The sequence below is a fragment of the Barbatula barbatula genome (assembly GCF_947034865.1).
Source record: "Barbatula barbatula genome assembly, chromosome: 22".
NCBI lineage: Eukaryota > Metazoa > Chordata > Actinopteri > Cypriniformes > Nemacheilidae > Barbatula > Barbatula barbatula.
In genome coordinates this window covers 19,627,798-19,641,688 of record NC_136785.1, presented here as the reverse complement: position 1 = coordinate 19,641,688, position 13,891 = coordinate 19,627,798, and the positions used below count along the sequence as shown (strand labels likewise).

The 13,891-nt window shown below is 40.8% G+C and overlaps 2 protein-coding genes across 5 annotated transcripts in view; one reads left to right on the top strand and one right to left on the bottom strand.

Moving 5' to 3' along the window:
• The window catches only part of jade2 (jade family PHD finger 2), a 43,648-nt gene extending 38,113 nt beyond the window's left edge, over positions 1-5,535 (top strand). For all 4 annotated transcript variants that reach the window (XM_079487345.1, XM_079487347.1, XM_079487346.1 and 1 more), the window contains 2 exons: positions 800-928; positions 1,149-5,535. In XM_079487345.1, coding sequence (XP_079343471.1) covers positions 800-928; positions 1,149-1,888 — 869 coding nt within the window. In that variant the 3' untranslated portion in view covers positions 1,889-5,535. The remainder of the gene's footprint in view (positions 1-799; positions 929-1,148) is intronic.
• A 1,150-nt stretch (positions 5,536-6,685) lies between these two features.
• On the bottom strand, positions 6,686-13,630 carry sar1b (secretion associated, Ras related GTPase 1B). The gene is made up of 7 exons (XM_079487349.1): positions 13,373-13,630; positions 11,688-11,763; positions 10,315-10,434; positions 9,790-9,855; positions 9,603-9,706; positions 9,364-9,495; positions 6,686-8,079 (listed from the first exon to the last, which is right to left on the bottom strand). Exons 2-7 carry the CDS (start codon positions 11,743-11,745, stop codon positions 7,963-7,965), a joined length of 597 nt encoding a protein of 198 aa, XP_079343475.1. The 5' UTR covers positions 11,746-11,763; positions 13,373-13,630; the 3' UTR covers positions 6,686-7,962.
• Between the last annotated feature and the right edge of the window lie 261 nt (positions 13,631-13,891).

The window sequence follows — 13,891 nt, the reverse complement described above, 5'->3', positions numbered from 1 at the left end:
ACCCAATATCCACCTTTGATCTTATATGCAGATGGTCCAGAAGTGAGAACTGTTCTTTTACTGCACTTATCACTCCTTATGCACTGACTTGCTGTAACCATCTCAGTTGTGTTTGACTTCATGCGAAGCTGCGCAAAGCGGTCAGTGTATGACATCAAAGGGACCCGAGAGCAGTATGTTTCTGCCTTTGAATCGCTCTCACTGTACTTTGATGTCGGCCTGGCAGCGCTGCAAACAGTTGAACACAGCTTATGTTTACATTCATGAGACGCATCTAAAACCAGACCATTGATTACTGCTGTGTGACGTGAATTTCTATCTTCCAAACATGACCGGCATTTGCAGGTATTTTGTCCCACTCTAGATCCGCCCCAGAACATAAAGCGCTGGCCTGTGTCAGGGTTGCCAGATTTGCATAACAAAAACAAACCAATGACCATTCAAGACAAGCCGGACCACTGCAGAACTACAAACATGGCAAAACTGCCTATATCTGACCAGCGTCTGTTTCTGCGCAAGCATGAGCGATCGTGTCTACACTACTTTTAATTCGGCAGTTAAAATGTATTAGCCTGAAAACAAAATATCTCAAGGTTGATATTGTCAATTTATAAAGTTACTGCGTTACATGACTCTTTACTTAAAAAAGTACTCTTATTACGTAACGCACGTTACTTGTAACGCGTTACCCCCAACACGGGTCATGAACAGTTTAGCCTGTTAGTAGTCATGACATGTGAACATATTTGGTCTCGAATACAAATTTTTTTAAAGTTTTCACGTTTTCTGTGTTCTGCAGAAAGAACTGTGAGAGGTGATGTTGTTCATCGTAATGGGGCCAGAGAACGAGTGAAAGAGAGGAGGAAGAGTAGCCCAGAGAAGAAAGAGAAATGGAGATCGGAGAACAACTCTCTGTTCAAAGAGTTGGGTAAGTAAAGAACCCTCCATTCAACTCCGCCACAATCTGATATCTAATGTGGTTTGATAGCAATTTAATGTATGATTCCATGGTTTTCAGTTTGTTTCCAAAGATCCATTTAGTTCCATTCAATACTTTAAATACACGGTCGCTTCAATAAGATCTTTAACGTGGACAGTGGCCTGTGCCTTTGTTCCTGACCGCACAGAATCCACTTTCTCTTCCACAGGTTTGGCCAAATCCTTCCCGCTGAAAGGCTCGCTGTTTGACAGCTGGCTGGCTCAGTCCGTTCACATCACCACAGATAACATGCTAAGCCAGTGGTCTCTATCCCGAGAGACCCACGACCCGTCAGCCAGCCTCCTGTCAGATCAGCTACTTCAGGGCGAGGAGAGCTTGATCAGTCTCATGATGGACCACTCCATGAAATCCACCTGGAAAACACCCCAACTGGGCCGCAAGACGAGAGGGGCATCACGCAGCCGCAGAAAGTCTGTCTCTCTTCCACGGATGGGATCGAACGTGGCGAAGGGGAAGGTTCCATCGGAGGAGCAGCGCGCCGCCGGAGCAAAGCGAGGAGGGAGAACGCGCCACCGTCACGCCCGCAGCTGCCACTCGGGCAGGCCGGAGCCTCCACAGCCGCCCGTTTCAAAAATGGACTCCTGCCACATTTCTGAGGAGCGTGGCTCTCGGGGCAGCAGCGCAAACGCTGTGGATGCAGAGAGCGGCAGGTGCTCGCAAGCATTGCGTCTGCGTCTTCCCAGACAGGGTAAGTCACGCTCTAAAAGTGAGACGACGGAGCTCATCTCTGCCAACAACGTTTCTGCACTGGACCTGGAGACCGATGGCTACTTCTCAGACGGAGAACAGAGTGACTCTGAAATGCCCTCCGCCAGCCGGAAGTTGCGCTTCGCTCAGCTGCATGCTGGGAATGAGGAGGTAGTGCGGCGAAGTGTGCTCGCCTCCTAAGAGAGCATTACTGTTGCTTTTGGATGTCATGGTATCATTGTAATGCTCTCACTGTTACTATATTGTATACTTCATCAAGAGGACGGTTTCTTTTGCTACATCCGTTTCTAGACCTTCAACTGTAATTAGCTTGTGAAATCTCGTAAATCAAGTTGGCTTCTTTTTTGACACATGTCTACATTTCTAAAACCGTAATAATTTGTGCTTGACAATACAAAGCAAGAAAACAATGCTTAGTTAGACTGTCGGCTCTATGGTGTTGGGAAGCAATAGGATTTGTCCTGGAAAAGGGACAATGATGTGGGCATTATGAATGAATACATGTTTAGTTGAATCCATAGAATGAGGCTGATACTGCTCCTCAGTTTCAAAATGATGTACAGTACAGAGAAACTCTTAAAAAGCACAAATAGTCATGCGAGATTACATGTCATACCTACGTCAACTCTCATTTACCAGCATCACTCGCACACTTCTCATCTACATGCAGTGGTCAAATTAGCTTCCAAAGTCTGAAAGACATGTCTGCTTCACCTTTCACCCCAAAATTTAAATATATCTTGCTTCTAAATGTATAGTTTTCATCTCAACCTTTCATTATTTGAATAGCAATTTTTGCTCATTATGCGTATTAAAACAAATACATGGTATTGTGAATAATAATTTGGGAACAATATAAATGGATTTAAAAATCCAGATGCATCACATCAACAAATATTTATGATGGAAAATATAATCGATCTTTCGTTGGTGAACATTTAATAGGTTTTTCCAAATATTGGAGTGAAATTTGATGTGGATATGTTTTGTTTTGACAGAATCGTGTCTATGACAGCGTGCCTTCTGTAGATTCACACTCAAGCAAGTCATCAGCTCATTTCATCAATTTAATAGAACGACGGCAATCAGAAATGACAAAAGTCCAGTGCCTAGAAAATCATTCAAGAGCAGCATCCAGCGTCAGAAAACACGGAAGCCAGCCCGGCTTTCTAAAAGTGCTGCCCGTGACCTGTTGGTCTGATCATTGTTTATTGATTGAAATTAAATTCACACAGAATATCCTCAGGCTTCGCTAGCGTTTCGCTCTTCATTTCTGGCTGATGGTATGCGATCAATCGGCCCTTGGTGTTTATCTCAGGGTTCTAGAGAAGAAGGGATTGCAATCATTTGAGAGAAAAACCTACAGACGGTGAACATTCGGTGTTGCTTTGGCAAAACTTTGTGTTTATTGTATTAAGAGGATTAAATGCGGATATGTGTCTTTGTTTTCTGCGGTGATGATGCCAAAGACTAATAAGTGGGCATGTAAACACAGCATGTGGATCTTCTGATGGTTTGCACTGATCTGGTACACTCCTGGACTGCATCATCGACTCTTCGCACACAAGAGATCCACAGCAAGTCTTGCTTTTCAGATGGACAGATCAAGCACTAGAAAACTGTGTCGCTCGCTTCTGATGCGTGTGTTCTTTCTGTAGACCTGAGGTTTGGTTGTGTCGTGTCAGCCCTTAAACAGCCCTTTCGTTTCCCAAATCTACAAACGTCTGTGGAGCACAAAGTGAGAAAGTTAATAAATGTTCACACTGCTCTTGTCGCTTCCATCATACAGCCGCCAAATGTTATCCGAACATGCCCGTGTCAGTTCTGTGCACGTGCGTTTTGACGTTTTATGTGTAGTTAGTTTCTGATTGGTCCATGAGTTATTTCAGGTGAACATGTTTATTTGCTACACAAGTCCTGGATGGTAAATATATAGCAGCAGCGATTTCTGTGTTCCTCAAGACCACTGTAGCACTGAAGGAACGTGAAGGACGTGCGTGGTCTCAAAAGAGCAGTATGTGCATTCACGAACCTTCTCCTTTTGTGTTTGTCAGGTGACAGTCGGACAACAACACAAAAACAACCCAACAATTTATTCACCTGTACAGATCTCATGTATCTTACGCGCTTCAGTAGAGACTCATCCTAGCTGCTCTGGTGTTCAGCAAACGCAGACGTGGAAAACTGTGCCTTTAGTGATCTAGATGAAAGCGTCTCGCTCATGCTTCGTTTGTGTTGCACAGCTAATGTACGCTCCGTGTATGTTCAGCTTCTGTGAAATCATTTACAGGAAGAGAATAAGAGGATAAAGCAGATCAGTACACTTGTGAACATTTCTGAAGTCAGACGCAAAAGATAAATAGTCTGTGCGTGTTGGTCTTCTGTCTCCATCACAGACTTTCCCCAGAGAGCTCAAAATAACAGTAATAGACAGAATGCAGCTTTTCTCTGGGTTGGAATGGTCGAGCGTCATCTGTTTTATCCACATCTCTATCTTTGGACTGAATGAGGTCAATAACGGACCATATATTCCTCGAGGGATATTGATTGTTCCACAATGTGAATAGGTACCTTTCATAAAGAATGTCCAGGTCATATATCACCCCAAATTAAAGTGACATTTCCCCCGAAAAGTAATAATTTACTCATCCTCATGCTGATCCAAACTTGTATGACTTACTTACTTCTGCAAAACACAAACGAAGAGGAACGTTGATAACCAAACAACATTGAACCCTGTTGGCTTTCATTATATGAGCACAAAACTGTTTCTCGAAATATCTTCTGTTGTGTTCCACTGAAGAAAAACAATACAAGTTTTAAAGCACTTGTGGGTGAGCGAATCATTTTAGGTGAACTGTCCCTTCAAATTGAAATCCGCGTCGAGAATAAAAGCTCTTTAGGTCATTTGTGACCATTTTGCATTGTGACATTATTTCAATAAAGCCCTGAATACACTGATGTTTTCTATAGGTTTCCACATCATCCAACACATTTTTCCGTGTTGATGTTCTGCACTTGCACCTGACATTATTTGCACTAGGCAGTGGGTCCACAAGGTGGCAAAGCTGCTGTTGTTTCAGAGGTTAGAAATAATGTGTCATAATGTATACAAAACGTTTGATGAATTGATCCTGTAATTGGCAATCGTTTCCTTTAAGCAATAAGACAGAATTGAGCATGTCTTAGGGGTGAAATATGACAGTTTTTTCCACTCACAGTGTTGTCAAGAAGCTCTCATGAAACTTCTCGTACAGACACTACCCTGAACCGCAGAGATCTTTTCTTTCTCCAACTTTCTTTTGTTGTCATATCAAAGCTGGACCCAGGGTGGGTTCTAGATCCACTCTCGTCTCATGTCTGTTTACCATTCAGCAAAACCCACCCACTAGACCGTGTGTAACCTGTAAATGTGTCAACATCTTCTGCTTTCCACTGGTTATATGATATGATGAAATGAATGTTGCAGGAGTTTATTCTTCTATATTCGTTGTTTCAAGGAATGTTGTGCCATTTGTTAATAAGAGAGAGAACTATTGAACATAGAAGAGCTATTTTAAATTATTTTAGGCTTTTTTTGCTCTATTTATTTTCTTGTATTGGAAATCTTTATAGGAGGAAAAACGTATTTTTCATCAGTGCAAAAACCTATTTTTCCCTTTTGTTTTTTACATTTACCATGTTAAGCAGTCGTTTAGAGCAATATAATGTTCATGTGACTGTATGTGCATGCTGTCTGTGATGCCTTAATAAGCGCTCCCGTCCCATCCTCGCCAGCGCTCGGCTGTGCTCGACCAGTGCAGTCAATAAAACTGTGCTTTCCATTTACGCGTGTGTTGTCTTACTCCACCACATGTCCACGAGGTGTCCAACTTCTCTGACCCACTTACCACCCCACACATTTTTTAAATGCATGAAATGTTTTCATCTCTGTGGCACAGTTTTGGAAGTGCCCTTTTCTGTTTTTGACTGCATTTAAAGTCACATCAGAGATGTTCAGCTTTGAACAGTCAAGTTCTTCCAAGGCTGACTGAATCTATCATTACTTTGTTAAACTGTGCCTTACACACAGAAGCATTGCCGTGTTGGAATAGGAAAGGGTCCTGACCAAACTCTTGCTATAAAATTAGAAGCGCACAATTCTCTAGATAGAATATCATTTCATGATTTCAAATTAACATGTAATCAGGTGAGATGAAGCTTATTTGGCGTGCCTTTTGAGGGGAATCGGAGTATTGGCCCGAACCCAGAGTACTCCCTCCTTCCAAACTGGGATAGAAACCAGCAAAGAGTCAGGCGATGGGGTGAAGGAGGGATGCGGCAAAATGGTCAAGGTACAGAGGTGAGGTAGCGTCTACTTTGCCGATCGGTTGGATTACATTATCATGCTCCTGCCGACCTTAGTTAAATAACCTCCATTAAGGTGTGTTATATATAGAAATGACTAAAGAAAAATATCTAAAATCCTCTAGAGGGCTACTTGTTGATAACATGCTTTCAAACTTTAAACATGTGATGCCTTATTTTTACGCTCACAGAACCAAATTCAGTTTTCTTATATTAAAGCTTATAACACTTGCTTTCATGATGATGTAGCACTTGGCTGATCAGTATTGTCACAGATTTATTATTGTTGAGCCCTGTGTTAAGCGGGCACCTTACAGAGTTCATGCGGGCTACCAGGTGCCCACGGGCATTAGCTTTTTAACTACGTTTCTTTTCAATTTGACTACTATTTATACGTGTAATATTCGATTATTGGGTTTTCTACAGTAACTCACGATTTATATTCAGAACAAGTTGCAGTGTGGAATACATCAAGCCTCGAATCCCACTCCGAAGCGGCTTTTGTGTGTGTGTAAAGGACACTTAAACATAGCTGTGACATGGGACAGTCTTATGCATTCACGTCATGCAGCACAAATGTTTTCTATTTGGATCACTTGCGTTATGCGAAATGTCTCTGCAACGTATGAATCCAGAAAAATGAGTAATTTTATTCAAGGTGTCAAACCCTTTACAGACATTGTTACACGGAACTATAGTTCATTTCAAAAAGTCTGAGCTGATCATGGCTCGTTTTCATTGCAAACATTTATTACAATTTATGATGCGACAACAGTGGGCTATCTTTCACAAATGGAACAGCTCATGGAATGACAGATGGAGGACAAGAAAGTAAAATGCATTGGTGTATGATGCCATTCCACTGCAACTCTATAGAAAAAGTCCAAGACTCTAGGAAACCTTTGCATTTCATTCGGTTCTGGATGTCTTTACTTTTAGCCTGTGATTTGCGTTTATTAAAAAACAAATCTAATAAAACAAACGATGGAACAAGGCATGCATAATATTGAAATCCTCATTGAAATTAAGAACCATAAAGGACAGCTTTAAAAAGAAACAAAAAACCTATGTATGGCATTTATATAAATTACATATGGTCCGTCTCATCGATGATGTCTCTCTACCGCTCACCCTGCACCGTTTGATCAAGGCAGGCTGTTAAGATATATTTTTGCATTAACTAGATCTTCCACTTCCCGCTATGCTTACTATCGGTTAGCAGTTAAATATAAGAATCTATAGGTTTTCATGTCAAAGGTTTGCTGCCCCCTCACTCAGACAACTCATGCTCAGTATTGATATTCTCCGTAAGGTTGTGGTTTATTGCCATCTCTATCTTAGATTCCAAGCCATAAATAAACTCTTGGTGGATGCATTTCAGGAGGCCTTCTTAACGTGGCAGTACATTAAAGTTGTTGAAAGAAAAACAGATATGCAACTGACGATGACCACACTGATAGACTCTTGGCACAAGACAGTCACATCATCATCATTAAGCCTGAGGACTGTGGTCTCACATGACAGAAAATCAGTTCAAGCTGTGATGAAAATGACCTGTAGACAAATCTTACGAATCTTTCCGAACTTAACGTGTAGCAGCGTCTACAGTTGCTGCCGTATTTATACCGCTCCAACGCTCAAAACTGGAATGGATGAATGAAAAAAAAAACATCAAATTATAGAGACAATAGATGAAAATGCAAAGATTGATGGTTTTGGATTTACCACATTTTCAGAATCACTGCTAGTTTGTTATTTTCATAAGATATAAAGTGAGAAAAGAGTTGATCATGTTGAACTCATGAACGTTAACAGTCCATTGGAGTTTTTCTGAGAGTGAAGGCAGGCTGTATGTGGGCTGAGTGTGGTGCTGTTAGACATCTCTCTCTCTCTCTCTCTCTCTCGCTCTAGTCAATGTACTGCGAGAGCCAGCGGAAACCCTCGCCGTATCCCTGTCTCTTCAGCACGCTGCACATGAACACCTCCAGCGGTCTTGTATTCAGCTCTTTCAGAGGAATGTTGCCCTGAAGAGACACAACAAAAAACAATCACTGACACGTCACATTTTCACCACGGCTGACACTATAAAAACCGCTTTCACAGACAAGGCACCTTAAGCCAGGCCTTAGTTAAACTAGGATATCGCAGTCACTAGACCTGTCGAACGATGAATCGCGATAAATTGCATCCAGAATAAATATGGTCAGTATATATTTTATTATTTATAAACACATATACGTGTAGCAGCGTCTACAGTTGCTGCCGTATTTTTACTGCTCCAACGCTCAAAACAGGAATGGATGAATGAAAAAAAAACATCAAATTATAGAGACAATAGATGAAATTAATCAATTAATTTCCTAAAAAAAATATATATTTTTTTTTTTAGGAAATTAATTGATTTATATTTACCAAAACTTGAAATTATATATAAATTGTTTATATTTTTCATAAATATATGCATGTATGTGTATACAAATACAAATGTAATATGCACAGAAATATATTTTGTGTAAACACAAACTTTTATTCTGGATGCGAGGAATTGTTAGAAAGCCCAAATAAATATGCTTTAAAAAAACATTACTGGTGTGCATCTTGAGGCAAAACAATGGCACTGCCATATTTAAAGAGAGTTAGGGGAAGTGGTTTTTAGTTAAGACAGCTCAAACATTCATTTTAGTCTGGGACTGGGTCATAAAGTCAGCATGAAACTGAAGTAGTTCTTTTTTTATTGGTTACAAACTATCTCTTCACCTTCCTCTAGTGTGACAAAAGTTTTTCTAAACTATTAACAACCGATAGACATGACGATAATATGATTATTGGGGCTGGGGCGATATATTGTGCAATTCTTATGCTCGGTTTCTCAATGAATTGTGCTTAAATAGCTTTCCTGTAGCTCAGTGGTAAGAGCATGGTGTTAACATCGCCAAGGTCGTGTGTTCAATCTCAGGGGATAGCACATACTTAGAAACAAATGTATAGTGTAGCCACATCCGAAAGCCAGAGGGCGCTCTTGCACAGAATTACACAGGAAAAGCCAACATCGAACCTTTCCAAGTATATTTATAATGATGATGTTTTACGAGTGGTTTGCTTTTCAAAACACACGTTACAAACAGCTCAATTTGGTAGTGATTTTAGATGGAGCAGTACCTCCTACTGATCAAATAGCCGTAGTTCACAGAAGAGATGTGCATAAAACAGAATCGCTCTAGACAGGTATGGCCCTTACGGCCTTCGTGAATTATTTTGGTCATGGTAGCGGTGTCGTGTCAATGGACACGGTGACAGTAGTGTCTAACCTTGCCCGTCGTCTGACCGTAGAGTCCGAAGACCTCCCGCAGCTGCTCCTCACTAATGGCCTCCGGTTTGTCAATTTTGTTGCCAAGAATCAAGATAGGCACATTTCCAATGGTTTCATCTGTCATGAGTGCCTGTTATTCATAAACAACACAAGAAACACAGTACGCCATGCGATGAGACGCTTACATTTGGCCCACGTTACGAGAGTGAGTATTTCAAGGTGGTCTCTCAAGCTCACGTCAAGTTCTGTTTTGGATTCGGCCAGCCTGCCGTGATCTATGCAGTCAACGAGGAAGACGATGCCATTGATGGCAGGGAGGTAGTTCTTCCAGACCCGTCGAGCTGTTCACAACAACACAAGCACCCTTTAAACACTCAGATAATCTCATAAAGACAAACGCTCAGGTGTGTATCTTTCTACTCACCCTGAGCGTGACCACCCAGGTCAAAGGTGGTGAAGGTCATGCCAGCAATTGTCAGCTCTTCTGAGGCTGTGAGAGGAAACCAACACGTTCCATCAAAGCACAGAATTTTGTTCTATACTTACACACTGGAATAGATTGAACTAAACCTAATATGATACGACTTTCATCACGCTCCACTCGGATGTTACACCTCAAATGGGATTTCAAGGTGCAGACTGGAAGATTACAACCTCTGCATTTGGTATGCAGAGTCAATGGTATCACTTCGGCAGCTGGTTGTTTCTACATTCACGCATACTTGATTTACAATAGGTTGATATACAGAATAACTGGTTTCTTGAGTGGGTGAGAAAGCAGTGCGGTAATGTCACACTCCCTCATGAGTGCAATTGCACTTAGCTTATGAGATGGACTGTCATCTGTATAAACAGCCCATAATTAACTTTCCCAGATGACCATTTAAATTCGGCTTTAATTGTGATTGTGGTATAATACGAGCATGAGTGTGGTGCAGTGTGCACTTACTGGGGTGTAAGGTTGGCACATGCTGACCCAGTCTGTCATCTTTGAGCATATGAAGTAAAGTTGTTTTGCCAGCATTGTCTAGGCCAAGAAATACTAGTTTGCCAGACTTCTTGTACAGCCCTAAAACAACGAGAAACGTCTCAACATTACACAGTAATTTCAAACATAAGAGAATGTTGACAAGCAATCTGAACACAAAACTGCAAGTGTGAAGAAGCTACACATAGTTTCAGTTCCTATGTCCTGTGATGGGAAACAAAACATTGTGCAAAACAACAGACACAACTGCAGACGACCCGACACGAGAAAAGCTTGCACCTGATGAACCTAGACAGAGGAGCTCACAAAACATTTAACATGTTTACACGTGTTTTGATAAAAAAAAGATAGTGGCGATTTCTCTCTCAGTCTAGAGTGGATGAACAAGAAAAACAAGAGCAGCAAGAGCAGTCAAGACTTTCTCCTGCAGAAACTCAGCCATCTGCTGAAGACACAGAATATGATTCACCTGTGACGCACTGATACCGCCCAATAGCGCAAAGCCATCTGATTTGATAGTGAAATGTATTACTCCTTTATCCTCCCATTTAAGATGCTTTGAATCTACATTCTACAAAGTGCTGTACAAATAAAGATGTCCTGACCATTTAAACATGATATTAAAATTGTTTAATATCTGTGATTGTCTTTTGAATAATGGACATGAAAGAACCGAAGGACGGAATTTGCTCAGCATCAAGTCAAAAAGATTATTGAAAAAAAACATTTTTATTCAAATCTGGTCCTATTTGAGTATAGATTGTGCAAATCATTGTAAAAAAAGCCCATGACTAACTTTCTTTAATTTCACTTGAAAATAATAAGATATGTTGTAAACATGTACTTTATTGCCCGGTTTCACAGACAAGGCTTTAAACTAGTCCCAGATTAAAATGAAGGTTTGAGCTGTTTTAACTGAAAATAAATATCATTGAATATGTAATTGCCTTTGATTTGTCTCACACCAGTAACGTTTTGGTCTATTGCATTTTAATAAAAGCGACTTAAATATCCTAATTTAACTAAGACATAGTCCCGGTTTAAACTAAGCCTTGTTTGTGAAACTGGGTTTATACGTCTTAAAAGTGCAGTTTTCCAAACATGGATTGGATTAGGTCCAGGCCAGGGACATTTAAATCATGACAAACATGCTTTACAAAAACATTTTGAGATAAAACAATGGCACTTATGTATTTGAAGATGTGTCAGTGCAGCTCTAACATTTATTTTAGTCTAGGATTAGTCTGAAGCCCTATACAGGAATATCTATTTCAGGTGTATTTCTTAAATGACATGTTAGATTTAGGATTAACAGCGGGGCTCCGTTAACTTACCTAAGAACTGTAGAACGCTACTGAAACCACTATAAATCCAGTCAAATATGAAGGACATATCCAGGCCGTCGGAATTCTGAAACGAAACAAAGTAAAGTTCTCAAGAGATTTTTCATTACACAGCATTTACAATATTCTTTAATGTCGTCGGTTCATTCATCTCGGCTTCTTTGATCGGTTTAATGGCTTGTCAATGAACAATAAAGCCAATACCGGGTGAACCAGACACACACACACATCGCTGTTTCTAAGTCATTGGGGTTATTTACACTATAGATTCATGCTGATTACACGAACGACTTCAAACAATGTTACTCAAACATAAGAAACATCATTTAAAATAACAAGAACACCATGAACAAGGTCTGAGTGCACTTAATCTGAAACCAAAAAACGATTCTCCTGACGGGAACATCAACATCGGGATCACAGGTTTGTCGTCGACATGGGCAACACAGGTGTGAGATGTGGCTCAAGTTGCATAAGCTGTCACCGAGTAAAGAGCAGCAGTGGTAAAGGTGAAGGACACATGTTGACAGATGAGATACACGTCAGCACGTCACCGTCTGCCTTTGACTCTCATACAGGAGTGCCGTCTGAACTACACACATGTTCACTGACAGCACAAATACAACGCTTTCACAATAATAAACAAATATGTCATTTAGATACATTAGCACTTTAGTCCTTTAAGAAAAATAACCATTTGTGAATAAAGTTGTGTGGTTACCATGGTTTACAAGAACCAAAATTACATTTGTGTAGTAAAAGCATTGTCATTTTCATAAGAGGTCAAATGCTCATGTATAACGCCTTTGTAGTTTAAAGTTGTGTCGTGCAATTAATCGAAAATTATTCGTAATCGTCGATTATTACAGCTAATTAATCGAGCTAAAAGGTTGTTGTGACGCATTCCGTTTATCGAGGATCCTCTATCTTCTTGTGGTATGAATCCACAGGACACTTCTTTCCTTTTATCTTTCGGACAATTTAAAAGCGGAGTTTGTTTCTTTCCAGTATGTCAGTTAGCAATCGCGTTAAATAATCGGGATCTCAAGATCGAGCAACATAATCGCGATGATGATTTTTGACCAGCCACATAAAAACAAAAAGGGAACCGATATCGGATCTCACAGCCAAAGTGCAAAGTTTGCCACTCCGGATAGATAACAGGACACTTCTCAAATGCGAAAAACACAGAAAACAAACGATAAAGTGGAACCACGTACGGCCCAAAGTATGTCACTATGTTGGTGAACAACCCTGTTGGGGATTACAGCGTTACTCGAGTCCAACGTGTTTCTGGGTAACAGTAAGTGGGGTTGTTATGATCTGAGGGTGAACATCTGCAATGACGATCCGATTGCGTGCATGTGTAACGTTAAGTATGAAACCTTACGTGTCATTTCTGATGATCGCGCTAACCTAGAGACGCTACAGAGCTAATGCCATTCAATCATGAAAACAGCAGTTAAATCGCCCCTGTGGGTTCTTTCATAACTGAATGTGGTTATCCACATAGAATAATGCCGATATCCGTCTGGTTTGTGTTGACTTCTCTGTTACACAACTGCAGGATGCTAAATTCTAACATTAGCTTTAGCACGAGCGGCCGGCAGAGGCGAAACATCCCACATCCTGAAGAAAAACACGCAACGGAACAAGCTTACAGACATTAAACATACCTCGGGTGTCCGTAACAGATGGGTCGGCTCTTTCCTATGCTGCTGAACGGGTGAGTATTTGGAGCGGAGTTGAGTGAAGATGCTCTCAGATCACAGCCACGACACACAGCAATGGCTCCACTTCCGCTGCGTGTCACAATCACACCCGACCGGTACGGAAACAAGCTACACATGACAGCATAATGCAAGACACGCTTCATATGAACACTTCTAGGGTGCGTGTGTGCCATTGATGTTCACTTCACGTCAACTATGTGTACTCTTTATACAGCAAGAGTTTCTGTTAAATGATTACGCATGCGAATGTTGCCATAAGGACAAGAAAATGTGTATTTGAGTCGATATATATTCACATTTTATTTCATGTTTTCACGCTTGCGGTCCATATAACTTTGCACACAGCCGAGCCGCTGAAATAATTAAATCACATACATTTGTATTTTCCAAAGCATATTTATTGCTGAGTTATGGCTCATTCCAGAAGCATAAAATATACGTTTACTGCTTTGACGTGTGTCT

What these genes read in the sequence shown, in the direction of transcription:
- sar1b (XM_079487349.1), bottom strand. Translation starts at nt 11,745, where the DNA reads ATGTCCTTCATATTTGACTGGATTTATAGTGGTTTCAGTAGCGTTCTA. An exon ending in TAGCGTTCTACAGTTCTTAG is followed by an intron (nt 10,435 to 11,687) that starts GTAAGTTAACGG and finishes TCGTTGTTTTAG; the next exon opens with GGCTGTACAAGAAGTCTGGC. An exon ending in ACGGTCAGACGACGGGCAAG is followed by an intron (nt 8,080 to 9,363) that starts GTTAGACACTAC and finishes GTGTCTCTTCAG; the next exon opens with GGCAACATTCCTCTGAAAGA.